At 51.8% G+C, this 26,337-nt stretch overlaps 12 protein-coding genes and 3 non-coding genes across 15 annotated transcripts; 9 read left to right on the forward strand and 6 right to left on the reverse strand.

Moving 5' to 3' along the window:
* The first annotated feature begins 484 nt into the window (after window positions 1-484).
* Window positions 485-2,199, forward strand: BO97DRAFT_479076 (uncharacterized protein). The gene is made up of 3 exons (XM_025700670.1): window positions 485-1,216; window positions 1,288-1,565; window positions 1,617-2,199. Exons 1-3 carry the CDS (start codon window positions 890-892, stop codon window positions 2,107-2,109), a joined length of 1,098 nt encoding a protein of 365 aa, XP_025549882.1. The 5' UTR covers window positions 485-889; the 3' UTR covers window positions 2,110-2,199.
* Window positions 2,200-2,943: 744 nt separating this feature from the next.
* Window positions 2,944-4,540, forward strand: BO97DRAFT_455191 (uncharacterized protein; the record flags this gene model as incomplete). The annotated part of the gene is made up of 3 exons (XM_025699135.1): window positions 2,944-4,005; window positions 4,294-4,383; window positions 4,430-4,540. 3 exons carry the CDS (start codon window positions 2,944-2,946, stop codon window positions 4,538-4,540), a joined length of 1,263 nt encoding a protein of 420 aa, XP_025549883.1.
* Window positions 4,320-4,391, forward strand: BO97DRAFT_t186. Its single transcript has one exon. It is a non-coding gene; the product is annotated as a tRNA-Arg (tRNA).
* A 624-nt stretch (window positions 4,541-5,164) lies between the features above and the next one.
* Window positions 5,165-5,236, forward strand: BO97DRAFT_t187. Its single transcript has one exon. It is a non-coding gene; the product is annotated as a tRNA-Arg (tRNA).
* Window positions 5,237-5,291: 55 nt separating this feature from the next.
* BO97DRAFT_415771 (uncharacterized protein) lies at window positions 5,292-6,472 on the reverse strand (the record flags this gene model as incomplete). Its single annotated transcript, XM_025696410.1, has 6 exons — window positions 5,292-5,478; window positions 5,540-5,694; window positions 5,851-6,015; window positions 6,108-6,188; window positions 6,304-6,420; window positions 6,470-6,472. The coding sequence occupies 6 exons, from the start codon at window positions 6,470-6,472 to the stop codon at window positions 5,292-5,294; spliced, it is 708 nt and encodes a 235-aa protein (XP_025549884.1).
* On the reverse strand, window positions 6,100-6,171 carry BO97DRAFT_t188. The gene has a single exon. It is a non-coding gene; the product is annotated as a tRNA-Arg (tRNA).
* Window positions 6,473-7,064: 592 nt separating the features above from the next.
* BO97DRAFT_435846 (uncharacterized protein) lies at window positions 7,065-9,462 on the forward strand (the record flags this gene model as incomplete). Its single annotated transcript, XM_025697755.1, has 5 exons — window positions 7,065-7,072; window positions 7,188-7,293; window positions 7,540-8,101; window positions 8,146-8,934; window positions 9,338-9,462. 5 exons carry the CDS (start codon window positions 7,065-7,067, stop codon window positions 9,460-9,462), a joined length of 1,590 nt encoding a protein of 529 aa, XP_025549885.1.
* BO97DRAFT_118177 (uncharacterized protein) lies at window positions 9,427-10,620 on the reverse strand. The gene is made up of 2 exons (XM_025689958.1): window positions 10,257-10,620; window positions 9,427-10,204 (listed from the first exon to the last, which is right to left on the reverse strand). Exons 1-2 carry the CDS (start codon window positions 10,447-10,449, stop codon window positions 9,792-9,794), a joined length of 606 nt encoding a protein of 201 aa, XP_025549886.1. The 5' UTR covers window positions 10,450-10,620; the 3' UTR covers window positions 9,427-9,791.
* A 251-nt stretch (window positions 10,621-10,871) lies between these two features.
* BO97DRAFT_348771 (GNAT family N-acetyltransferase) lies at window positions 10,872-11,579 on the forward strand (the record flags this gene model as incomplete). Its single annotated transcript, XM_025691899.1, has 2 exons — window positions 10,872-11,018; window positions 11,106-11,579. 2 exons carry the CDS (start codon window positions 10,872-10,874, stop codon window positions 11,577-11,579), a joined length of 621 nt encoding a protein of 206 aa, XP_025549887.1.
* An 86-nt stretch (window positions 11,580-11,665) lies between these two features.
* BO97DRAFT_118187 (Metallo-dependent phosphatase) lies at window positions 11,666-13,365 on the reverse strand. The gene is made up of 2 exons (XM_025689959.1): window positions 13,254-13,365; window positions 11,666-13,081 (listed from the first exon to the last, which is right to left on the reverse strand). The coding sequence occupies exon 2, from the start codon at window positions 13,077-13,079 to the stop codon at window positions 12,120-12,122; it is 960 nt and encodes a 319-aa protein (XP_025549888.1). The 5' UTR covers window positions 13,080-13,081; window positions 13,254-13,365; the 3' UTR covers window positions 11,666-12,119.
* Window positions 13,366-13,897: 532 nt separating this feature from the next.
* Window positions 13,898-15,149, forward strand: BO97DRAFT_348672 (uncharacterized protein; the record flags this gene model as incomplete). Its single annotated transcript, XM_025691895.1, has 3 exons — window positions 13,898-14,125; window positions 14,180-14,688; window positions 14,753-15,149. 3 exons carry the CDS (start codon window positions 13,898-13,900, stop codon window positions 15,147-15,149), a joined length of 1,134 nt encoding a protein of 377 aa, XP_025549889.1.
* A 1,470-nt stretch (window positions 15,150-16,619) lies between these two features.
* BO97DRAFT_118286 (6-phosphofructo-2-kinase PFK26) lies at window positions 16,620-19,805 on the forward strand. Its single transcript, XM_025689960.1, has 2 exons — window positions 16,620-17,104; window positions 17,453-19,805. The coding sequence occupies exons 1-2, from the start codon at window positions 16,830-16,832 to the stop codon at window positions 19,308-19,310; spliced, it is 2,133 nt and encodes a 710-aa protein (XP_025549890.1). The 5' UTR covers window positions 16,620-16,829; the 3' UTR covers window positions 19,311-19,805.
* A 98-nt stretch (window positions 19,806-19,903) lies between these two features.
* On the reverse strand, window positions 19,904-20,709 carry BO97DRAFT_348698 (DsbA family oxidoreductase; the record flags this gene model as incomplete). Its single annotated transcript, XM_025691897.1, has 2 exons — window positions 19,904-20,554; window positions 20,665-20,709. The coding sequence occupies 2 exons, from the start codon at window positions 20,707-20,709 to the stop codon at window positions 19,904-19,906; spliced, it is 696 nt and encodes a 231-aa protein (XP_025549891.1).
* Window positions 20,710-21,404: 695 nt separating this feature from the next.
* BO97DRAFT_406732 (uncharacterized protein) lies at window positions 21,405-23,301 on the forward strand. The gene is made up of 4 exons (XM_025695474.1): window positions 21,405-21,889; window positions 21,947-22,519; window positions 22,621-22,791; window positions 22,871-23,301. Exons 1-4 carry the CDS (start codon window positions 21,687-21,689, stop codon window positions 23,028-23,030), a joined length of 1,107 nt encoding a protein of 368 aa, XP_025549892.1. The 5' UTR covers window positions 21,405-21,686; the 3' UTR covers window positions 23,031-23,301.
* BO97DRAFT_479082 (SPX domain protein) lies at window positions 23,123-26,203 on the reverse strand. The gene is made up of 2 exons (XM_025700671.1): window positions 23,665-26,203; window positions 23,123-23,615 (listed from the first exon to the last, which is right to left on the reverse strand). Exons 1-2 carry the CDS (start codon window positions 25,933-25,935, stop codon window positions 23,484-23,486), a joined length of 2,403 nt encoding a protein of 800 aa, XP_025549893.1. The 5' UTR covers window positions 25,936-26,203; the 3' UTR covers window positions 23,123-23,483.
* Window positions 26,204-26,337: the final 134 nt, after the last annotated feature.

Here is a 26,337-nt window from a genome sequence, read left to right on the forward strand (position 1 = left end):
GACCTCTCCATCCCACGCCATGGCAACTTACTGGAGACCAACTCGTGTAGTCAAGACGAGCGCTCTGTGCAGTCCCAAAGGATAGTCGGGGGTGGCAGTCAACATACACTCGTAGCCTTGAGATGAAACAACTCTACTTACCAATCCAGGCTGTGGTTGTGGAGTCGGGGCTATATGCTTCCTGTTTCCATCCTGCTCATTTCTAGTGCACAACAAAGTCCCGCTGTTCCCGCCTCATGTTGTGGTACGACAAAATTACTACTAGTGTGTGATATTCGACCTTCCGGAGTTGTGCATAGCAAACAGTGCCTCGGTCAATCTCGAGTGATCCGATGACCGCCACCCGCTAACACCAAGTGGGAAGTTCAGTCGACCACTGCGAGCTGGTGTGGTGCATAGATACACTGGAACAAGCAATTTCCGCTCCCAATAGGCATCCGCCAACGGACAAGCGCCAGCGCGACACCTCCGCAACTGCAGCCTGATGATTCATTCCGATCAGCCTCCGTCAACCCGTGGTTAGCAGCGCGATCCGATCTCGCTGGGGGTCAGGGCCCGCCAAGCGCCATGTTTCTCCAGGAGGGCCTCGTATCCGGGCAGCTAAATCACTCTAGCGAGTCAGGCGTCTTCCTTGGCCTCTTTTTCTCTTTTATGAACCTCTCCGCTGATAGCCGTGAAAGGCATGCCAAGTCCTGCGCCAAGAGGAACCGTCGTTCGAAGTGGCTACCCCTTCACCCCAGCCGGTCCCTTGTCTTAGACCCTGAGTGTTGGCCCGATCAATCTCCGCAAAAGGTCCGGCATGGCCGGTTGAAGTTGGAGAAAAGAGATAAAACCCACAATGTCCCTCTCAGGATGAGATTTGGACTCTTATCTTTATCACGGTAACATTATGGCGTTCTCGGTGGGAGCTTGGCTCGCAATCGCCGCGACTTTGATTCCGGCAGCGGTGACGAAGCAAGTTGGATATTTTGAATCTTCTAATTGCGCCGCTCCCTCGGCTCTCGAATCATGCTACAGTGAGGCGGACGACTATTACGCTCGGTGCGTGAACGAGAATTGTGCTGGGGGCTCGGAGGAGTGCTACAATTCCTGTGGAGGGAATGCTTCTTGCATGCAGAGCAAATGTCCGAACCTAGGCATCGATTGTATTAATGTGTGCGGGTGTGTGAAGACGAGCCGGGAAGTTGATTGCGCTGCTTCGGCTTGCTGGAATCAGGTATGCTGCCATCAGATCACAATCTAATCCGCGCATATGGTCTCAACTGAAGACGATGCGAAATTTGATAGGTCTACTCGTGCGAGTACCAAGAAACAGTCCAAACCTTGTTCGACCTCTGCCCCTCCGTGAACAAGACCCAACTGCCATTTTGGCCGCCTCCCGATAACGCCCCCGGTGGATGTTCATGCAACTTAGGCAAGCTCTATGATCGAGAGTTGTCGATCGTGGACCAAGCGACGGAATGCGCGAATAATATGACGAATCTCGACCAACTGAGCAGCGCTCGTGACATTGCTGACTACGGACGGGCATGTCTTTGCTGTTCGAAAAGTGCTCTCCTCTCCTCGTGGGCTATTCCTCTCTCCCCAATCACCAAGGTGTTTTCTGACAGTCATAGGATCTGGGACGTATGTCCTAATACCCAGCCGGCGCTTTTGGGTGCGGATGAATTGTACAGTGCTGTCATCGCTCGTGATTGGGATATGTGCGGGACCTTTCTGGAGAATTATGACTGTGCGGGCACGCTGGGCTTCGGTGCTCCATCAGCTGGTAATGTCACCCAGTTCTACAAGCCGGGCCATCTGCCTGCGAACGGAACCGAAACGCTATCAAACACCGGCGGTGTCATCTCTACCCCCATCAGTAGCACTTTTACCTGGACACTGCTCTCGGTCGAGCACCCTGTCACGGCAATGGCAGCTACAGTCACTGGGGGTAGTGGAAAAGCGAGCAGCACGACAACGGGGGGTAGTGGAAAAGGGAGCAGCACGACAACGGGGGCAGCTGCGACAACTACGAAGTCCGGATCAGCAGGATGGCGCAGCAAGGCGCCCATTGTGGCTGCTTCTGGGGTTGTTGCATTTATCACGGCGGTACTGGTTATCTCTTGATCTGAGCAGTACGAAGTCAAAAGGTTTCGGAATAAATGAGGCGTAATCATGCTGTTAGTCGTTTGTACATACTTAATGAATATGGCCAACAATATACCTCTCGAGCCCAGGTGACCATTAGTCCTCTGAAGTCATACCTGAGCCTGGCCCTAAAAGATGCCACCGTAATTCAGTACTGTGCTCGTGAAAGACTAAGGTGCTGGAGTTCTCAGTGAGCTCGATATATTGAGATCGTGGTTCTTCTCGCATGGCTTCCAGGGAACGAAGATAAGGCTTGCCTCAAAGGCGGGCTGCCAATGCAAAGAAGGATAGAATATCAGTGGGTGTGTTATTTAGGGAACAAGGATGGACCACAAAGAATAGTACAATGGGTTCGGGCGAAGACAAAAGATCTGGGAGCAATGTCGGGAGTTTGTTTTTCATATTTGTTCTATGAAACCCCAATTGCCAAAGACGGGTCTCCTTGCTGATGTGTGCATTGACTCCAACTAACATGTTCTAATTAGGTGCGAGGTACGGAGTACTGTGCATAAAGACCATTGCGTGCCCGTGTACACATCCGTTTTCCCTGTTCCGGAATAAAGACATGGACTACTTTTAAGTGCTGTCACTATCCCCCTCGACTCACAACGCAATGACAAAGAAACAACAATGTCTTTCGTGGACAATGGCTTTGCTTGCTGAAAGAGTGACATCTTTCCCTACGCCCAGGGAACAGGGATAGATCAACTCATATATAAATCACCAGAAGCATCAGAAATCACAGTCACGGTCAGGAGCAGTACTCTTAGCCTGGAAAGTCTTAGATAGGTTGCTTCAAGCATCAACTCCAAAATGGCTAGTGCTTCCATCCTGAACCATGTTGCTCCTGAGGATAGAGAAGAGATGGAGCGACTGAAGGGAATTTATTATAATGGCTGCAGAGGCTGCTTCAACTTTCCGTCTGAGGGTGTGGTCAGCATGCAATCTTGTTCCCATGATAAGGGCTTACTACCTCCGGAGATTTACCTCGAGTTTGCGCAGCATATGGACAACAGGACCCTTGTAAGCTTCAGCCAGACTTGCAAGTTTCTACGGTCGATGCTTCGGTCGATGCTTTATTCGAGAAAGGCCATTCAATCCGCACTGGTGAGGGTGAGGTTAAAGTTGTATAAAGAGCTACTCGAGCTCCCTCCCGCCCCTGAAGAAATTTATCTTCAAGATTTTCCCTACCCTGATCCGCAAGAAGGTAGTTTACCTTTACGACACTTCATCTCGCGGGCGGTCGGGAGAGGCCATTTGCATCTTGTTGCGAGGTATATTTCGCTCGGTCTGGATCCAAACGTCCGCTCTCTGGGCGGTTGGAGCTTGCTGCCAGCTGCTTTGATCTATGACCAGTTGGACATGGTGCCAGTATTGTTGGGCCACCCTGACATTGACCTAGAGCTTCAGTTTCGGGAAGATCCCTATGTGTCGGACGGGCATTTGCCCCTGTTAAACCTTATATTGTGCTATGGCCGAGACCGGACAGGGGGCCTTCTCGACCCTGTCGTTCGTATGTTGATACTATCCCGGGGAGCGAGACTCGTATACCCCGACGTCGCGTTCGCATATATCAGTTCCAGCCCAGATCGCCTGGAGCTGTTGAGACTAGCACTAGACAATGACGCCAACTTCGAGGCTTTGCGGCCTTTGGACCTTGCCCGTGATGCTGCAAAGCATGCTGCTTGCCAGCCAGACCCGAGATATCTCGAGATGGTCATAATCACTTTTCCATGGGTCATGGATTGGTTCACTTGCCCGAATATCCCTGATTCGCTGCAAAGCAGGTACAATCCACTGGTTGAGGCTCATGAGCAAAGAGATTGGGACCAGCTGCTTAAGCTCCTTGAAGAGTACCTCCTCTTACCCTTCTATGTTAGTTCTGAGGGCGAATTGGACTCCTGCTCCGAGTTATCTCAGCAAGCTCACCCTTTAAGGCGCCGCAGCCGGGCATGGAATACTGCCTTCATAGGCTGGCGGGGCTGATTGGTTATAGAATAATGCTGAAGACCCACTTTTATTTATACTAATCAGAATACGTAGCAGCAATTCCTCGTTGGAGGTGTGATAAAGAAGGGTTTAATCTTCTAAGTATGTATATATTCCCCATAACAATTTCTTATGAAAACTTTATCTTTCTGTACTATTTTGATCAATTATTAGTTTCTAAAGTTAGGTCATTACAGCAAGGCCTGCTGGCCCAATGGTAAGGCGCTTGACTACGAATCAAGAGATTGCAGGTTCGAGCCCTGCGTAGGTCATTTTTTGGTCTTTTTGGCCCTGTCAAGACCATATCCAGTGTGGCGAGGATGAGGGATCCAGCACAGGCTGGCCTCGCACTCCTGTCCCTGTCCTAGATGCGATGAGTGGTGCAACGGGCCGGGCTCGTATCACTGGGAGGCAGCATTGACTGTGAAGTCTGCGCAGTGCAATCTGCTCTAGTCCTGGGGTATTTATAACACCATTGGCGCTGGAATCTTTCAATGGGGTGAGAGTCAAGCGTACCCATCGATGTACATACATACCTATCCTGCTTACTTCTTCTACAGCCGAGGCAGTTTACGCGGTCATTGCGCGGCTGGGGCCCTGATTCCATGATTAAACATCCTCGAAACATGCTACATTTTACTATTTCTGAATGTGCTGAAACCACGATTTCTCTAATCTCTTGACCTCGGAAGCCACGCGAGTATCCAGGTAATGCCCCTTGTGACGTAGTGACCGGGGAGATTAGGTTCGAGATAGGCAAGCCGCGCTCTTCCCCGGGCCCCCATCCATGTACTGCCCTCGCCTAGATGATAGAGTTTGGAGGGTCATCAGATCCTCCGTCGTCTGCAGGACGTCATCCAATAGATAAATCGAATGTCCTCGTCGTAGTATTTGGTTTACTACTAGATTCTTGTATGCTGACAGGATCAGTGCTCTCTGGACGCCTGCATCATGTTGACCCTCACCTGACAGCTATGCTGGGATCTGACCGGTACAGTAAATTTTTGGTACTTATAACACAATTTCACGTACCCTAATAACAGCTGGCCTGCTGGCCCAATGGTAAGGCGCTTGACTACGAATCAAGAGATTGCAGGTTCGAGCCCTGCGTAGGTCATTCTTTTTTGCTTTTTGACCTTCCGTCGTACTCGCACCTTCTCGGGCCAACCTCATTAGCCTCTATCTAGGTTGGCTGAAATGCCAGTAGAGGTGTCTGTTGCCATGCAATTCTGAACTTTATGGGATATCGGTCTGTTGTGGCTTGTCGCAATGTCGTGGGTAACTACAACCATTCTGATTCGCATGTGGCAAGAGTGCTCCAGGTTCTTGGTCCCCGGGTAGAATATATGTCGGGCTTGTCTTGGGTGTGTGCAATTCGTTTTATATTATCATGGCATAGCCCGGCTGTGGTGAAACATACCTCGAACTGCCACTGTATGCCCCTCCCTCTTGCCATACAGCAAGCCGAGGAAAGTTGCTGCACGAACAAGCTGAAGCACCACCCTGACACAGAGTCGCGGGGTTGCAATCGAACTGCAGGTAAAAATAACCAGAATCATCATTACCGACACCCCCCTGCCGCGCATTCAGAAGCACCGCGAGAGTCTATCAGGAAAAGGCCAAAGACACCCAAAGAGCTGGTGCTTCGCGTCGATATACCCGTCGGGTACCGTTTCAATTATCAGCTACGCACGCCAATGAAATATATTGAGGGAGCCGGCACACACTTACCCACTGTAGCTGTATCTTCCCATTGCCAACAGGTATGTACATAGAGGCCCATCTCACTGGGCGGCGTTTATATACTTGCACAAGACTGACTTGGGTGCATATCTTCGCCTCAGACTTTGCAGCACCAAAGCCCATGACCAAAAATAGACAGTCTTCGACCACATCCTTTGGAAGCAGTTAATTCAGGAAACAGGGCGTATGAATGTCCGAGGTCTCCTAAGGAGGCAGAGACTTAAAAGACAAAAATAATGACCTACGCAGGGCTCGAACCTGCAATCTCTTGATTCGTAGTCAAGCGCCTTACCATTGGGCCAGCAGGCCTTGCTGTTGAAACTAAACTGCGATTTGTGTTTTATATTATCAATTATAATTTAGGGCCTCGGCTATTGAAACCTAAAAGTTCCGATCCAATGATGTTGCATTGATTTGGGTTTAGTCTTTCGTGTGGCGAACCATATAAGAGCCGTGGGGCGGAGATGGAATATCCGCAGCAGCCGTTCTCCACCCATTTGAGTCATTCCCGGTTAACGTAATCGGTAAGCGAGTGGTCCATGTAGGCGAGTGGCCCAGCTCCGTATTCCATATAAAGTAGCTATTATTAAAAGCTAAATATCTCAACCATTTCTTATAAATTTCTTGTAAAACTTAGGATTAAGCTTAATATTATTATGATTATCTAGTATAGCCTAGAGAAAACCTGATATATTGATATATATCTTAATTACCTAAATATATATATATATATATATATATATATTGAGTATATTTTGTAATTTGATATAAATTCTAAATGTTTTAAGAAATATGATTTTCTAGTCTTTAGAAATAATACTATATATAGAGAATATACTTAACTAACATATATTCAAGTTTTATATTCTTAAGTATTGTAGTTGTTGAGATATTCAGCTTTGAATAATAACTATTTTATAAGGAATACGGAGTTGGGCCACTCGCCTACATGGACCACTCGCTTACCGATTACGTTATCGGGCGACTATTCAGCTTTAATCATCTACTTATCTCCGTCATCCCAATTGACTCATGCCAATACGGCATTTACTTATGTACTACATCGAGAAAATCCACTAAAAGAACCCCGCAAGCAGAAAACAGGGATGGATCATGCGACAGTCAATGCAAAACTTGGAGATTGATGATGCGATGCAAACCAGCAGGGTGGGAAGTACGCAACAACCCGCCGCATGCGGCACATGGCAGGGTTGGCATGAGTTCGTCAATTTCGACTTTGGTGAAGATCTGTGTAGATACGTCTCTTCTGGTGTCGAAATTGTTCAACCTGGTGGGAAGCTAATATCTCCCCAAGAAGACGGAAGCTCAAATGCGCCAGGCTCCTCCATTGCCCCAGCTTCTGCCTTTCCCATCCCTGGTTTCGAACAAGGCGTCGATGAACCATGCGATTCTACATACAACGAAATAACCGTAGCGCAGCAATTGCTCGATGAACAGGGTTTAACAGGCTTCATATCGAGTTCCGTTCAGTCGAGCTATGCTACCCCGGAGACACAAAGCGCATTGTGGCCGACCACGGGCCTCCAAGAGCTCAATGAAAACAATCGTAGCTATCATTCTGATTGCCTACTATCTCACCCCTCTCATGCCTTATTAGGTGGCCATGCAGTTCTCTCTGCCGCGAACAAGGACCCTGGCAGCGTTCCGGTACAGCAGCCCATCGATACCACTCCATCCGTGCTTAGCACAAATGCACCACGTGCGCTTCCCAGACGGAGAAGTCGGTATGCCATGCGAGGTGGGGGCAGAGGATTCAATGGCGTCTCGACCTTCATCCCAAACCCACAGAATGCCCCCGATCCCATGCAGCGATGGCAGGAGTCACCTCCAGAAGACGAACCGGCTTCGCTGTCAGCAATCATGGAATCCCTGAAGAAGTACCCGGCCGCCACTGATCAAACAACTGCTTGTGGGCTGGGAACAGGAAGTCCGGGTCAAGTGCATAACTCCTTTCGAGGATACCGACATCGCACCGCATCAGTACCCAGCTCGCGAAGCAGTGCTCTTAGTGTCTCTTCCCAGCCTTCCTCCACTTCGACCAGATCAGCAACCTCCCAGAAGTCGCAGGGGCGACCAAGATCCCACAAAAAAGGCACGACCGGACGTGTGCGGAAGGGCAGAAGTGCCAAAATGAACCCCGCGGAGAAAGGTCGTCGGTTCTGCTGTACCTTTTGCTGTGATCAGTTCCGGACCAAGTATGACTGGCTCGACACGAGAAGTCTCTACATTTGAATCTGGAAGAATGGGTCTGTGCGCTCCAAGGCGGGACGGTCGTGTCCTCGTCCACTGGAAAAGAGCATTGCGCGTTTTGCAATGCACTGGACCCGACGCCAGAACATCTTGATGGGCACAAATATCAATCTTGCATCAGTGGGACACGCACTTTTCGTCGCAAGGACCATCTGGTGCAGCATCTGCGACGAACGCATCGTCTCGAGACCCTACCACCCATCGATGATTGGAAAGTTCAGGGTCCCCCGGTTACGTCTCGCTGCGGTTTCTGCGACTTGAGGCTTTCGTCCTGGGAAGAGCGAATTGACCACCTCGGTAATCACTTCCGCAGCGGATCTACTATGGACGACTGGCGAGGAGACCATGACTTTCCTTCAGAGATTGCCAAACTCGTCGTGAACTCGCTGCCACCGTATCACATCGGTTCAGACTCAAGGGTTCTCGTACCGTTCTCCGCTACCAATTTCCACCATTACGATCATGTGAAACAGATTTGTTCACGATTAGAGGCGAGCGAGTCCAGTGTTGCTGATCATATCCTTAATGTCCACAGCCAATTGGAGCCCCTCGAGGAATCGGCCTATACTGGGCCGTGGAACAATATGATCGAAGTACTGGTTTTTCACCTGACTAGGTATACTCGGCAGCAGATGGAACAAGGGATCATTCCTACCGATGAGATGCTACAGCAGGAGTCGAGACGACTGGTTTATGACTGCGAAGACTCATGGAATCAGACGATATTCGACAATCCGGAGTGGATTGCTGAATTCCGCCGTCAACACATTGACCAAATCGCCAATGCTGACAGGGAGGGAGGTTTGTCTCGTCTGGACAACTTTCACCTACACGAGCAAGGTCAAAGATTGAAGCTAGATGATGATTGTTTCTTGGTCGTGACACAATGGTTGACGTATATGTACAAATCGGTGCACTTGGTGCTGTAAGGCGACCAGGAACGCTCTCCGCCCGTAACGACTGCAACCTACCTCCACCACAATACCGCTTATTATGCCAATGCATGTGTCGAATCCTGTCTTAGTGCTTCATTGGAACTATCTCGAGCGGAACATCAAGCTGGACTGACGCAGGCAACAGCGATGCGCTTGGAGACGCGCAAGAGACCGACAGTTTCAGGGTGTAGTCCCGACTGACGAGGCAAGAGGCGAATGTTGGCACAAAGACTCTGTTTTATGGGAGTGTGATTGGAATGGTAACATAGGCTGTATAACACTTTTCAGCTTCTTCGGTATGCTCCAAATGATCGACATCATTCTTGGCGCAAACATGCTTCTGATCCAGCGCAGTCCATTGCCATTGCACCGAGTCCACACAAAGCGAGGATAATGGTATGGATTTCGCAAAGCGGACAGTGTCCGTTGTGGAAAGACAATCCACCTGGATTCCAGAATTGCAAGTGTAGGTGGTTGACACTTCAAGCTTGGTACGAAGGGATTTCAGACGTGGCGGATATTCGTGCCTGACGGGAACATATTGCAATTGCGCCGTAACCGAGCAAGCATTATTCGGGATCACGTTCGCAGGCACAAGCAGCCGGATCGCTTGCGGTCGAGATGCGGTCAGGTTAAGCCGACCCGGATTTTGCTCGAGTATACCAGGATTCACCTCGTGATACGCCACACTGTTCTTGATATCACCACCCCTCAAACACGAATTCATGTGCTTGGCGTTGGGGGGATCAGCCGCACATGTTGTGACTGCGTTTTCAACGTCCTATTGGTGGTAGTCTGCACTACGCGGACTTGTATGGCATAGACGACCTCGCATACAGTCGGAGTGAAGTCATCACTGAGGGATCCGTCGGCACCGGTGAGTTTGCCGCCTTTAAGAGTTGGTGGGAGCTGTATGTGGGTTTCGTCCGAGTTGAACATGCAGAAAGGAGCGTCCATGTGGTCTGGAACGACGAAGCTGAAGGGAAAGATAAACTTCTCGCCCTTCTGAAACCGCCGTGAAGTGGGGTATGCATTGGTCGAGAGAGGATGTCGCAGTTTGAGGAACGTTTTGGAAGCGCCAACTCGACGATCGGTATGGGGAGGGCCGGTTCGTTCGTTGTATACCCGATAGATACCTGTGGCTATTTCAATTGACTTTTCGATGGATTCATCGTCATGGCTTCTTACCTTCGAATGTGACGTCGAAGTCTACATCCTCATCGGCTGCGATGGCTGCGGTTCCATCGATTCGGTCTGAGGTTGTGTAGGTGTTGATGATGTTGCCTTGTTCTCCAGCCAGATCTATGGAGATGTGCAGTCTTTTCCTAGTCCATGTTCTCTGGATGGTCTTGGTGTACTCAGTCACGCCACTCGTAGACATATTTGATTATGAAGGTAAGGGTGACCCGACGATTCGAAGAAGATGTCGTTGTAGGCCTGAATGGAGACGGTTGGATAAGGTGCAGGTAGAGCTCCTGATAGTCTTAACCCATGGCACCAAAGTCAAATCAATAGGCATCTAAGGGGGGCTTGTCCGGTCTCTCTAGTCTCTCCTCCTCGTACTCAAGCTCTAAGGCGCAGTAAGGCGCGGGAGTTGTCTAACTAAGTGGACCCCGCCCAGCGAAACACTATGACTACTCCAGGCTATACACAGTATCTACCAGAGAGAACTTATGACTCAGTTCACACTTCATACTACACAGTACTGCTTCGCAAAAAGCATAGCATATAAAATCTCTCAGAGTCCTCGTGTCAATCATGATCCACAGAGCCCACTCAAACTATCATCAAAGACTCGCAGCCATGGCTTCCACTGACACACACATCGCCTCTCTCCCCGCCCTCGCCGGCCTCAGTGCTTTCACTCGCCCTCTCACCATCGCAGACCTGGACAGCTGCGTGACTGTTGAGTCTGCATTCCCCGAGCAAGAGCGCTGCTCCCGGGAGAAAGTGTGCCTCCTTTCTACCATCTGAAGTCTCAATGGCATTCTCTCCGCCCCCTTCGAAACCCCATAGTACTAACCCACCCATGCCCAGTTCATCTACCGCCTCACCAAATGCCCCAAGCTGAGCCTCGGCCTCTTCATACAGCCCAACCCTTCTTCCATTCCTCAGCTAATCGCCCACGTCATCGCCATCCGCACCACCGCCCCCTGCATCACCGACGGCTCCATGCGCATGCCCCCCACAACGTCCTGGCCCGCCATGGCCCCGCACGAGGTCGCCATCGACCCCAACACCAAGGAGCCCATCGGCCACGAGCCGGCGGGCTCAAACCTGGCCGTGCATTCTTTGGCCGTTGTGCCGGAGTACCAGGGTGGTGGTGTCGGGAGGGCCCTGATGTCGGAGTACATTCAGTGGGTCAGGAGTGAGGACATAGCCGACGCGGAGAGGGTGGTCCTCATCGCGCATGAGTATCTGGTCCCGTTCTACGAGAGGATGGGGTTCAGGTGTCTGGGGGCGAGCCCGTCGCAGTTTGCGGGCGGCGGGTGGTTTGATATGGTATGCTGAGTTCTTTGTCTGTTGTGCTTTTCGGGGTTTGGGTGCGCTGACTTTGGGGATGGGTAGGAGTTGAAGGTTTGAGGTTGCTGGTGAGGGTCTGGTGGTTAGGTTTCTTGGCTCATGGGGGTGTATGTCCTAAACGTGGGCTGGTCGATTCGATTCGTTTAGATGATGCATTACGGCTATAGATTAATATGCGTATAGAGTATAGACAAAGACCCTGTGAGATTTGGCATTCGATCTGCTTTGGTTTGGGATACTCTTGGATGGTCCTTTGGCAAGCAATTATGTGGGTGGACCGGCTTTAGACTTTGTTTTGTTTTGGATACAGAGTCCAAGTCGCACTTTAACCATCATATCCACGTTGCTTCATTGCTCGCACGGGATTCCATTTGGTATGAAGCAGATGATTAATGCCTCTCCGACCTCAGAAAGTATCCTCTAGCCTTCGACAAGTGCTTCTCTTCCAAGCACCTGATCCAATCTTATGTCTCTATATAAAAGGCCACACCGCGCAATCTAACAAGACTGAGACCTACAGACCCGAATCTATGCCACCCTCAGAAGTTCCAGATCAACCAGCCAAGGCGGCTGCACACGAATCTCACCCAGCCCCTCAATCGCGGCGTTGACAAATAGCGTCTGCAACCCGGGTTTCAACGGATGCTCATTGTCAGCACAATGGCTGGTCCGACTGAGCCCACCGCTCTGTTCACCCATCTTCCCTTTCTCCTCGGCTCCTTGGTTCAAGGTAGACAGATCCTCAATTAACACAGACCGATCGTCGTCAATGAGCACCGAATGCGACGGGTCCTCACCGACCTTCTCCCGCCACGTCACCAAACGCGCCCCCCAGCCCTCATGAATATGCCCAAAGCAGTGCATGGGCGGCCGGGCACGAGCAGCGGCCGCAAGCAGGTCCGGACACCCCGCCCGCTGACCGTGCGCGGTGTAATCCAAGACACCCGCGGGAGGACCGTGGGTCATGGCTACGTCGACACCCGGCGGAATGTCGAAGGCATGGCCTTCAGACCGCTCGTACTGGAAGCCCATCTTCCCCCGCGCTGGGGTGTAAGGGCTAGCGTAGACGGTGAGCACCGCGCCGTTCTGCAGCGTGAACTGATGCGTCCCTTCGTCGAGCAGCCGGATCCCGCTGGCTTGGGCATCTGGTGCGGCGAACAGCTGGCGGGCCTCGCCGTACTCGCCGTAGAACTTGGCAATGGCCGTCGGGTCGAGCCGCGCGTAGTCCTTCTCGAGCAGGTCTCGGAAGAATGGCGTGTCCAGCGTGAAGTCGTGGTTGCCGGCGATGACGAGCTTCAGGGGCGCGTCGATCTGCTGGAGAAGCGCGATGGAGGCTTGCATCTCGTCGAGCATGGAGGTTTGCGTTAGGTCGCCGCAGTGGATGGCTACGTCTGCACGGTGGTTGGTGGTGGAGTCTGATGGGAGGTTGATGTTGTGCGTGTCGGAGAGGATGAGGAAGCGTGTTTTGATGGGGGCGTTCGAGTTCATTGCTATTACTATAGCTTAGACTGCGGACTTTCTGAAATGAGTGTAGAATCAAGATGGGCTTGTAGCTTTGGATGCTGTAAGATGAGGATAGAGCTGAGATAGATTACGAGGGAAATGAGGTTGGAGAGAGTTGAGTTGGTGGCTGAGGAGATGGAAATGCATGCGATTACTAACCATAGGGTCAAATGCTGACCACATAGATCAAAACACTGACAAGTCTACATAGCTTCTGACTTGAATGCATCGGCATCATTCACCTACAAGCTTCGGACACAAAGCAGTAATCCCACTGCGACGGATCCCAGATCAAGGAACCAAGAACCTGGACCCCGTCCAAATCGGACCGTACAGATTAAGCTTTCCAGGACTGATGACTCCGACTCCGAGACTGCTGTCATGCGTCTGACTTTCGAGTCATCGCCAAGAAAATGCTGATTTGTTTCTGCGGGGGGAAAGCTGCCAAGCTTCTACAACATGCATGGGGGGAGGTGACTCAAAGGAAGACTCACCGCGTATTTGTAATGGCAACAAGGACTCGAGGACCATCGATCTTATCTTGGCTGACACTAGTTCTACTGCCCTCTGCAACACCGATCAAACAAGACCGATAGAGTATTTAGGGTTGATTGTCTCCAGCCACCAATAAACGCCAGACCATTCCTGGACTCCGCCAGCCCCACCCCCGCTCCGTCTACAGCAATTCAAAGTACAATCAGCCCCGATAGCAGTCATTTAAAACTCTTCATTCATTCCACAATATCCCGGATCAGGAGCACTTGGCTATGACTGCCACTCGACAGTATCCCAAGGACCTGAGTATGGATCCGAAGCCAGACGATAGCTTGGCGATAGACATCGCCCGCGATTTAGAGCACACGCCGTATGCATGCTCGTCCCTCACGCGCTTGAGCGGAGGATCCGCCAACTTCGTCTTCCGCGGACTGCTATCGCAGCCCCTCGACGATGGCACGGAATCTGTTATCATCAAGCATTCCGAGGAATATGTAGCCTCGAATCGGAACTTTAAGCTCACTGCTGAGCGCTGTGTAACCCTTCCCTTCCCTGTCAGTCCTCAGATTGGTTGAAGCTGATCGCCATAGCTCTTCGAAGAAGCCAGCCTGAAGGCCCTCAATGGCCTCTCCAGCGTATCGACTTTAGAAGAACAGCCCGGAAGTCGGAACATTACAGTCAAAGCCCCTCGTCTCTTCGTCTTTAATCCTGACACAAACACGGCCATTATTGAGGATCTACCCGACTCCCTGGACCTGAAAACATTCTGCATCTCCTCGGCTGCATCGGACACTATCTCTCAAGAATGGGCCATTTCAATTGGAAAGGCCCTGGGTACCTGGCTGCTGGATTTCCATCAATGGACTGACGAGCAGGGCCAGGCGAGCGTGGTCGCGGAGCTGGAAAAGAATCACGCCATGCGCAATCTTAAGCTCGCCGTCAACTACGATAATATCGTGGGAAGAACCGAGCAGTTTCCTGCTATACTCGCTGACTCCCGCGAGGTGTTTGAAAAGGTCCGACAAGCAGCAGTAGCGGAACTGGATAAGAAGGATGAGATTGGGTATGGAATTATCCATGGCGACTTTTGGTCCGGGAAGTAAGTCATCATTCCCCCAATTTATGAGACTAGCCATCGGAGACTAGAAGGCTAATGGAAGCAGCGTGTTGGTCCCCAAATCAGCGCTGGATTTGACATCCCAGACCTCCCTCTTCATTGTTGACTGGGAGCTCTGTCATTTCGGCACTAGAGCGTTGGATCTGGGCCAGATGCTCGCCGAACTGTACATGTTGAAGCATTTCAGGGACATCGATGCTGGGCTGTGGATCATTCAAGGCTTTGTAGAGGCATACCAGATCCCAGACGAGACAGTTGCCTTCCGGGCCCTGATCCATGCCGGTGTTCATTTCGTCGCATTTGGACCCATGATTGCTGGCTGGGGAACCCCGGAACAGCTGGAAGATCTGGTCCGTTTGGGCAGAGACATGATTGTGAAGGCATGGGAAAAGGACCGAGCGTGGTTCGGTGGGGTATGGAAGTATCTATTCAAAGACTTGTAGCTTGTAGATTAGGCAAGGTCTAGATCTCTTATAGTCAGTTGGTACGACTCTACAAAACTTCTGAGCATCGGTTGTATGACCCTAAACTGCAGGGGCCAGGAAGTCATTGGTCCACGTTCACCCCTTACTGCTGCTGATTGACAGACGCCGTCGATGGATGCCAGCCACGGTCTCGGATTCCACCCCAGCTGGATTAGAATCATGTCTACTTCGGGGAGCTGCATCTAGCGTAGTTGGCAAACAACGTGATGGTGCGACAATCCAAGCCTTGTCTGACCTTGGCCTGACCGAGTATTGAGCCTTGACTCAATTTGCGATGCGACATGTTGGCTCATTTGACAAAAGCATGAAGCACGAAGCCACACTCACTGGCAAAAAGCAAAAGCAAAAGCAAAAGAAAACATTCATTCTGTTGGGATTTGGCTGCTGGTTTGGCTCTTTGCGGCAAACGATCCGATCCCACCTAAAGGGGTTCTGCCTTGTTCTCCCGCCTTTATGCCGAGCAGAGTCTATTATTGATCCAGACGGAGTCATGACCATCAGGTGGCTGAACTGATACAGAACTGCTACAAAGCAAGCTGTGGTGAGATTCTTGGCTAGCCTGGGCATCTCAGCCGCGGGGCTCGTGCTGCAGCGTTGAGGGTTTGACCCGTGATGATGATGATGATGATGATGATGATGAATATGATGAGTCCCTCTCTCACCCTTGCTGGGCCAAGCATTCTGGTTCTTCTGGGCAGTCTGGATAAGTTGCCCTGGATCGGAATTATGCATCCGAGGGTGCCAAAGCAAGAGTATTTATATCGGGATGCTGCGGACCATTGAATGGAGACGAGGATAGGCTTTGACATCATCTATGATCATTGGGGAGTCGTGGGTAAAGCAAGCAAGCAGTCTAGCAGATCCCTCGGCCGATCCACCGATAGGACTAAGCGACCCCAAGTGACTTCATCAGCTCCGAGGGTTGGGGCTTATATGTATTGCTGTTCCATCCCGGTGGTACTTATCCTTGTATCAAATCAATTAAACTCGTGCGTTAACCTTCACCTACCATTGCTTGGGACAGCTTCCCTTCACTTATTTTTGGAGGCTCGGAAGGTTCGGATCAAGGAAGCCTTGCTTCGCATCCCACCCCCATTGGTTGTCAAAGCTCTTTCTTTGATTGCACGTTGCCTGGTTATCTCTTTCGCCCCATTTTTATCTGAGGGATCTTTTGAGATCGTGCAATTGACCGCGTGGTTGTATTGTATAAGACATTGAGAGTCTGGTGATCGCAGAGTGTTGTGTTATTGTTGTTGTTGTTGCTGCTGTTGTTCATTGAGAGTTCCGCGGACGAGGACAGACAAGAACAGACAGAAGTTGCAAACAGTGACGTTGTGCGGCCCTTCTTCGTTCTCTCTTCTTGACTCATCCGCCCACCACCACAGCGCAACTTCCCTTATTTTTCTTCCCTTCCACTTCCCTTTCCCTTCACAAGACAGAGAAAAAGAGGAAAAGAGAGAGAGAAACTATTGTATTGTTCTTCTCTCACTGCACTGACTTCTCAACCATTCACCGGAGAGTCGCGCGTGTTTCCCCCTTAACTCTCAAGAAAAGCTTTCTCTTCCCCCACTTTGACACCTTATTCTCATCGTTCTTCTCTCTTATAAATCAGGCTGCGTCCCTGCGCCACTTGCGGGGATGTCTCAACACACAGATATTGCGCGTTCGGCCATCATGACCTGCGCCTCAATCCCCGAACACCAACGCGAGGGGAAATCTAGTGGCAGTCCGTCGCAGTCGGGAGCCGGGAAAGAGGCGAATCTTATGCCGCCGGCGAAGTCGCTGGTCGGACGAGCGCTAGGGAATGAAGTGCATTCTTCCGATGCTCACAAGGGATCCCAAGCCTCCAAGGATGGTGTCGGGTTCGCCCTAACAGACACTCCGATTTCTACCGCACCCTCGTCTCCACAATTGTATGTATCTTCTTTCTTTTCGTCTGCTCGTTGGCTGGTCTCTCTGCACATGTTGCCCTAGAGTCTCGATTGAGTCGATTCTGCCCGACAGAGCATTCTAGATTTTTGCCGCAGCTTGGGGAATGATCGGCAATCCGTTCTGATGTCGGGTTATTTCGTACCGGCAGCTGGATGGTTGTCACCCTTGCTTCCCCCCAAATTGCAGCGATCATCAATCGGATCTCTGAGCCTGGGCTTTGATCTGATATGCTCTTCGATTCTGGGCTTCATATCGTTCGATCGCATCCCGCGGTCGGATATGGCCGAAATTTGAGGACATATCCCAACCTAACTGACTGCCATCATTAGTCCTGCCAACTCATCAACCCCAACCCTCCCCGGTCGCGTGCGTGCAACCACACTCGACATTCCCGGTCTCACCAAGTCGAAGGTCTCTCCCGACGGACGAATCGCCCAGCGCGATGTTGGATCTAAGCTGGTCATTATTATGGTCGGCCTCCCCGCCCGGGGCAAGAGTTATGTCACCAAGAAATTGGCGCGGTACCTGAATTGGCTCCAGCATGACACTGAGATTTTCAATGTCGGAAATCGTCGTCGTGTAGCCGCCGGGAAATCGCCATCTGTTGCAGGACGTCGTCCCAGCCATCGAGCCAGCGTCATCCACAGTGAGCTTGTCGACTCTGTACGACGTCTTAGTGTTAGCGTTGGTACCTCGAACCAGCCATCTCATAAGGATATTCCCCGCCCTGATGGCGCGTCCTCGGCCGCACCCCAAGACAATGCAGTGTCGTCGCCTCCCGAACTCGAGAACAAGCTTCCACCGCCCGCGTGTCCGACCAAGATCCTTGTCAATGGCAAGGAGGAAGACCCCTCACAAAGCACGATCGTGCCTCCGGCCAATGCAGGTCTTGAGGATCAGGAGGCCATGCGCGAAGCGTCTCCGGAGCCCATCGACCAGTCCGCCAATTTCTTTGACCCTAAGAACCAACTCGCCGTGAAACTCAGAGAACAGGTGGCCTTAGACACACTCGACGAGCTGTTGGAGTACATTCTTGAGCAGGGTGGTAGTGTTGGTATTCTGGATGCAACGAACAGTACCATGGAGCGCCGGAAGACGATCGTCGATCATATTCGCAAGCGTGCCGGCACGGAACTGAACATTCTTTTCCTCGAGAGCAGCTGTGTTGATCAAGAGCTTCTGGAGGCCAATATGCGCCTGAAACTTTCTGGACCTGATTACAAGGATCAGGATCCTGTCAAGGCGTTGGCAGATTTCAAACAGCGTGTCGCTCTGTATGAGAAGTCTTACGTTCCTCTAGGCGAGTACGAAGAGAAGAACAACATGGCCTTCATCCAGATGATTGATGTCGGACGCAAAGTTGTGGCCCACCAAACGCATGGCTTCCTCTCCTCACAGGTTGTCTACTACCTTCTCAACTTCAACCTTTCCCCTCGTCAGATTTGGATCACCAGACACGGCGAGAGTAAGGATAACCAGCTGGGTCGCATTGGCGGTGATTCGGAGCTTAGCGAGAACGGCCACCGATATGCCAAGGCATTGGCTCGATTCATCGACCATCAGCGGCAACAGTGGGAGCTTATCCAGAGACAAAAGGAAATGCTCCGACACCTGCCGCCCCGCGCTGGCGACAGCACTCCCCCCAACCCGTCCTACATCCCTGGTGACCGCCTTCGTAACTACTGCGTCTGGTCCTCGATGATGCAACGCTCGATTCAGACTGTCGACTACTTCAACGAAGACGACTACGACGTGAAGCAGATGAAAATGCTGGACGAGCTCTACGCCGGAGAGATGGAAGGCATGACCTACGACGAGATTCGCGAGAAGTTTCCCGAGGAATACTCGGCTCGTCGCAAGAACAAGCTCTTCTACCGATACCCCGGACCTGGTGGTGAAGGTTATATGGACGTGATCAACCGTCTCCGTGCTGTTATCATTGAGATGGAGCGGACGACTGACCATATCCTGCTGGTCACCCACCGATCCGTGGCGCGTGTCCTTCTGGCCTATTTCCGTGGGCTGAAACGTGACGAAGTCGCTTCCTTGGATGTTCCTCTGGGCATGCTCTATATGTTGGAGCCCAAACCATACGGAGTGGAATTTAAGGCCTACCGTTACAACCCGACGACAGACTGGTTCGATTACATCCCCGACTTCAAACTGCAGCAGTCTAGCGTCTACTAGAATTGACCCGCATCTGACTATGTCCTTTTATTCTTCAATATCTCCCCTCTGCCCGTCAGATCCCAGATATTCGCCGTGATGACCCACTAACGCCTGCTACACTTTCGACGATCTAGAACGATTGTCATGATAATGATACTCTCTGGGCTCGGTTTCTGTCTTCTCTTCTGTGCCCCGGTGTTGCGGTGTTTATCTTCTCGTGGTCGCTGGGCTGACGCACCATACATCTCACTTCTCTCAATCGTGTATTCTGCTGGGAATGGTTTCTGGGGTTGGTTTGCGCCCGCTTTGCTCTGGAAAGGATCCGTCGACCTTTGCTCCTTGTACTTCTGTAGTTGTTTGCTTGCATTGTTCTGGCGTTTGAGCGGACCTTTATTTCTTGCTACGTTAGTCGCCACAGGTGGTGCCTTAGAGGGTGTGACCAGGTCACGAGATAGCTATTTGTGAGACTACTTTGCTTCTTATGAATCATAAATGGGATAGCCTTGCTTATCTTCAGCATACCCCAGACTTGGTCGAATGAATCATCTATCTAGTATTAAAGATTCCATTAAGCATAACTCCAGCATGCAGACTTCCCGTCTCCAAACAGTTCAAGCCCCCTTCACCTTGCCAAAAACCTCCAAGAAAGTCTCCGGCTCATCAGCCCCGGGCACTGCGTACTCCCCGTTGATCATGAAGTACGGCACCCCCGTGACCAATTGGCGCTGAGCCACATAGGCCTCGACATCGACCTCCTTCCCGCCGTCCTCGGATGCCAGGAACTTCTCGACGGCGGTCTTGTCCATGCCAGCGTCCACGGCAGCCTCCGTCAATACGGCAGGGTCGGTAAGATTTTTCTCATCCTCGAAATAGGCGCGGAACAGCTTCTCCACGACGCGGGTCTGCAACCCGCCGACCAGACCCTTGTCAGCGCTGCCGCTGCTTCCACTGGCCTCGGCTTTCTCCTTCTGACCGGCCCACCACAGCAGGCGGTGTGAGTCGCGGGTGTTGCCGGTGCGTCCGCCGAAGCTGAAGTCGATGTCCTCAGTCTTCCCAACGGAGGTCAGGCGGTCGATGATGGCGGATGCGCGCTGGGCGCCGAACTTCTTGTGGAAGGCCTCCCGCTTGTCCAGGCCCGGGTAGCCCGGTCCCTCCGGGTGCAGGTAGAAGGCGTGCCAGCTGAGCGTGAAGGTGTCGGTTGGGTGGGTGGTTTTGTGCAGTGCGATGGCCCGGCTGAGGCGGCGGTAGCCGACGTAGCACCACTTTTATTGGCTTGTTAGTTAACCTTTCTTGATTTCATACGAGAAAAATAAAGAGGGCGTGGAGTGCGTGGTGATCTGTCACTAGGACTGAAGGTCTGAGGTAGACTTACCGGACACACAGTGTCGGAGATGATCTGGATGTTGAAGTTGGTCATGATTCTTGCGGGGTTGGTTACTACTTGGTTCATATATGCCGGTAGGACTGGCAATCGGAGCTGAGTCCAGGCTGCGATCAATCGACTGAGCGCGAGCTATATAGGACTGACGGTCGGGGAATTGTGGCTGGATGTCCCTCCGTGCTGGGCAATGTCTCCAGATCCTTGGGTCCGATACACAGCAGATCTATACCACGCTAACGGTATCGAAGTCCTGATGGGCCAATGATCGCTTGGTGACAATCCAGGCGGACGGTAAGCCGTTCTGACTCTCTCGGGCCTTTTCCTCGGGCATTTTGGCGAGTCCTTGCTATTTGTTGCTGGTGAAAATCGTCCAGCTGGAGACTGATTTGTCAGCAAATGGTGGTGTTTGTTGTTGTTGTTGTTGTTCTCGGGGAGTTGCGCTGATAAATGTCCGATGCTGCAGTGCGTTGTCCAGAGTGGAGAGAATGGAGGTAGGTATAGTGAGGGTTACCAGGTATCATTTGTCTCATGTTGCTTGGCAGATGAATGAATGAATGTCAATGAAGTGCATAGTGCATGGTGTAGTCAACAATGGTTTGATTGATTGACTGATTGATAAGGCGACAATCGGCTGAAATCTCCCCCGCGCTGACGTCACATCTGGCCGGCGATCCTCAATTCGAGAGAGCTCTTTTTTGTTGTGGCTTTGGCTTTTTCATACTCACAACATCGCCTGGACTTTCGCAAGAAGGAGATATTATGGAATTGATCTTGTTGCTCTATGTTGAGTTGCTATAGAGTACTATTGTTACAGGTCCTCTGCCTTGATTGACAGTCAAGATGATGCAAATGCAGAGTCGCAGCGGCCATCAGCTGACCGCCATCGTCTCATAGTTCAGTGCACCCTGTCCTGTTCTTATCGTCTGTTCCCACAATTCTTCTTCTCTTGTTTATCTGGCTCTGGAACAGACATTCTCATAGACTTAGAACCCCTCAATTCAGATCCGATCTTGATGTTTACTTCTTTCCTGCTCCGCTGCCATGACACCATCTGGTCGTCCTTGCATATCATCATCCTCAACATTCCTCCCTCCCGCTTACCCATCTTCCCTGCCTTAGCAGGCTCCATCTGGTTCCTGACTCTGGCCACTCTACTCCTAACATGGCTGGGTCGAGGAATGCCCAGGTATCCGGGCCAAAGTAATCCCCACGTGGCGTGCGCGGCCCTCCCATGCGAATCCCGGAATCCTGCAACTAACAATAGCACAAACAGCTTCATCTCCGACATCGCCTCCTTCGAGCTCAAACCCCTCTTCCTCATCGGCGCCTCCATGACCGCCGTCGGGTTCTGGTTCACCGTAGCCGTGGCTCACGTTATGCGCTACGAGCCTGGCTTCGCGTTGCTCCGCTGTCCGGAGCACTTTTCCGCTGGCGGACATCCCGTTCCCAGGGACCAAACCACCCGGAGTGGGAACCAACAACAGCCCACCGGCGTAGTGACTGGCAGTTGCACCGCCGATAAAAACGATACGGCCGATGAGCCTGACAAAGACGACGAAGAATCACCCTCGACCATCGCCGCCCTTAAGCTCGTCTCGCTCTTCTCCATCTTCTCGGCCGGCATGGCCAGCACCGCCCTCATCCTGTTGGGCGTCATGGATACCTTCCGGTACCACTTCGCGCACGCGGTGCTCCTCCGCGTCTGCTTCGGGGGCTTGGCCCTGCAGGCTGCGGGGACGGCGATCGTGTATTCGAATGAGGTGCTGGGGTTCGTGGCGTTCTTGACGCATGGCGGCGTGTGGCAGCGGAGGTGGAGGCGGAGGCGGCGGGTGCGTGTGCGGGTGTTGTGAGTCTCCAGCCTCTCTCTCCCTTCTGGTCTTCTGCTCTCATCCTGCTGGGGACAGAACGGAGGATGCTTGGGTGGTGAAATGGCTGACCAGCGCGTAGTGCATCGCTCTCGACCGCCTTGATCCTGGTCGAGCTCTTCCTCGGAATCGCCTTCATCGCGCTTACCGTCCCCGAAGATGTCAGCGATTACCGCGCCGCCGGCATTCTCGAGTGGGTCATTGCGTTCCTCGGCACCGTGTATCTGTGGCTGTTTGTGGGGTTCTTCGATCGGTAAGATCCTCCGCCTCTTTGGGGGATCGGGATACCCCCCTCCCCGTGAAAGCCTTGATGAGCTGATTTGATGGTATAGTGTGAGTTTCGAGGGGTATGTCCCCAGTGTAATCTATACGGCCGCTGCGAAGGGACAGGGGCAGCTTTCCGTTTCTACGTCCCAGGAAGGGTCGCAGGCTGTGACCGATGCTGAGCGTGCCCCGTTGCTGGCGCAGGGCTCGTCGAGCCAGTATACATGATTTATGGGTTGCATCTAGCGATAGAGATCGGAGTTTCTCAACCCCTTCAATTAGATATCTAAGGTAGCGCAAGCATTTGCTCATTATAGCATGGTGATAGAGATTGGTATCAAGTTATGCCATATGGAAATAAGCCGTGGGTAATGCAAGCATGTGATTTCGCCTCGAGTGGCTAGCCCTGAAACATCAGGCAAGGACAATAATCGGGTTTGTGGTTTGTCATTTGACATAAGCATCATCAATTTTGACCGAACCTTTGTCCATATATCCTCTCCTGGATTCCCCCCAAAATAGCGCCATGTTCATTTTACCAAAGACAGTCTATCAATACATCAAAGGCTGGCGAAACCAGCCACTCATTTGCATCTATGTCAGCCAGGAGCTTGGGATCTCCTGCAGACTCGGTCATATACAAGCAAGCAGATACCCGACCAAGGGGTTAAGGGAGGCTCGCTACAGGGTTTGTCCGCCTTGGTTGACCAACTGCCACATGTTCGGCTTGTTAATGAACCCGGTAACGTTCACGGAAGGAGGGAGATCGGCGGCAGGTTGGCCGTTTCGGATCTTCTCAAGGGTGGAGTTGTACTAAAGCCTGTCAGCGGACGAAACTCCCATTTCACATCAAGCAGCCTACCTTGAAGGCGAAGTTCAGCACCAAAGCAACAGCCAATCCAATACAGACAACAATGGGTCCAAAGGTGTTGTCTAAGTCTCGTCCACTACGTTGCCGGATCAATCTGGCCCGCTTCTCGTGCATATACCATCCCCAAACAGCGGCAAAGATGGCGAAGGCCGTGTAGACAATCGACAACGCACGAGCAACGTCATTGTGTTTCCCGGCTGCATTGTATAGACCCAACGATAGAGAAGACAGAAGAATACTGATGTGGAGCCACTTGATGAATGTACGTTGGTTGGCGAGCCAGACCTTGGTCTCGACACGGACAGGCCCAGAGTCCTTGATCCATGTGCCCGGTTCCCGAACTCCAGGAGGCAACACGACAGAATTTCGAGGACCGCGGTTGTTACGCGTGGCGGAGAAAGACGGGAAGAGAGAGGCCAAGCGCTTCAGAGTTACTGGTTGTTCCGGTGGCTGGTCCTCTTGCTGATCCTCTTGGTGTTGTTGGCTGGGCTCGGCACGCTCAGGAACGGGGGCCATTTCGGGAGCAGATGGCCGCTGCGAAGGCGGTAGCATCTGCGAGGACTGTCGACGGCGAGGTGAAGAAGAAATGTCGGTGAACATCTGTACTGGAGAACCTACCAAAGGTCTCATGGCCAACGGACTCCGAGTCCCAAGGAAACTTCCGACTGCAATATCATCTTCTGCTCGCTGGGCCAATCGCTCTTGTTCTTCGTGAAATGCAGTTTCCGGGTCCTTTCTGATATCATTCTCCAGCGCACCAAGCCAGAATGGAAAGCTGTTGACATAATCCTCAAAGAGCTGCGCCACGCCGTGGACAAACTTGGAGAACCGCGGAGCTTCTTTGACCAGATGGGAGACCATGAGATCCTTGACCCATTCAGCACTGTGTGCTGCAGTGCCCCTGAGCTTGATCTCTAACAACGCATAAGGGAAACGAACAATCTCCCCGGTCCTGATGCCGCTGAAAGGGTACTGCATTCCTGCATCGTCGATGTCCGTGCGATGCCATTGATCAGGCTCCCGGCATGGGCGACCTTCATCCAGGGAGTCTTCTCTGATCAAAGCCAAGTTCGTGTCGAGGGAGATTCGAATCCGATCATCTCCAGGAATTTGAAACGCCGTACGGGTGTAGTTAGCCCGAAGCATCGGTTGCAAGTTATGTTCCTTGATGAATGACTGCAATTCCTCAATATCCTGCTTGAACGACTCTGCTTGTTCCGATTCGCCGTTGCCCATTGTCTCCATCCGCTGAAGCTTTTTGTCAAAGTGATACTCCCCGTCCAAGAACTCCTTCACGTGCTTTTGTTTGAGCTGAATCTTCACCTCTCTGCTGCGGTTATCGTCCGACACGACCTTCTTCTCCAGAAAGATGGCCGGCTTGTCCTGCAAGTTTCCGGTCCATCGCAGTCGCAGAGACCCCGCTTCGGCGGCACGGGCGACCTTCTGATTGTAAAGGTCGAACTGCCGATTGTCAAAATACAGGGAGGTAATTGTAGGATCATCGGGCAGGATATCGAGGTCTTTTGAGGTTCCAGGATTGTAGATGAGGACGGGTAGCTGGCGTAGAATGTATGTCTTGGCCTCCAGGACGTTATCGGCGTGGATCCAGAACTTGAATGAGGAATACATGTCTTGACCAAAGTGAGGCTCGGCCGGATCCTTGGCTTCAACCACGCCCTTGCTCAGAATTTCACGGGCAAAGGAGTACATGACAGAGAGCCTGCGTACGAGCGGCGAGTAGTCCTCTGAGTTGAACGGGAGTTGCGACAGACGCACTTGCAACAAGGGCTTGACGCGGTACCGGGCTCCACGCTTGCGATCATGTTTCTTCGCTGCCTTGAGGAAACCGGTAAAGTTGATGCGACTATATTTCTCCAGCTCACTGACCTCTCGAGTGATGCTGTCTAGCTCCTTAATGACACTAGAGGCGATTTGCCGCTTCTCTGCATCGTCCATATCCGTAGCAGCCTCATCCTGGGCTGCGTCAGTTAGTGCTCGCAGCTTGGATTCGCAATCGGCTGTTCGCTCTCGCAGCTGCTTCAGTGTTTCGACCTGGAAGGCGTTGACTTTGTCCAATTGAACATTCAAAAGCTCCTGAACGAATGCCTCCTCGTCCTGTTCGGTCCATGGGGCATTATCGGAATCGCTATCGTTGCCGATGACATCATGCTCTCTGAGGAGGACTTTGAGCTTGTGATAATCAATATATTTCCCACTCCATGGCGGATAGATCGATTTCCGAAGAGTTTTGCCAAATCGCATGGTCGGAAAAGAGTGCGGCGAAGCTTGGCGGTGGTTGGATCTTAAGACTGTGTAACGGAGAAGTGGTAGGAGGAGAAGCGACGGATTGCACAGAGAAAGGCAGAGAGACTTATTATAAGTAAGGAAGGGAGAAGAGGAGGAGGGGGGCAAATGCGGGTCAAGAAAAAGAGATGATCAATGAGAATCAGGTCCTGTCACAGGGAAAGAGAAATTCTCTCAGACTTAGCAAAATGAGGGCAAGCAAGAGAAGCCACTAAAAGAATTGCTATCGAGACGAGGCGGGAAATAGTGAGATTCTAATATAGTCTCGTAACTCTCTCGGTGCATGCCATCGCCATATCGATGCACGTGCTCCCTCTCTGCCTCCCCGGAACGGTCTAGCCCGTCCCCCGCTGTAGTTGT

This window comes from Aspergillus homomorphus, assembly GCF_003184865.1.
Source record: "Aspergillus homomorphus CBS 101889 unplaced genomic scaffold BO97scaffold_27, whole genome shotgun sequence".
Classification (NCBI taxonomy): Eukaryota; Fungi; Ascomycota; class Eurotiomycetes; order Eurotiales; family Aspergillaceae; genus Aspergillus; species Aspergillus homomorphus.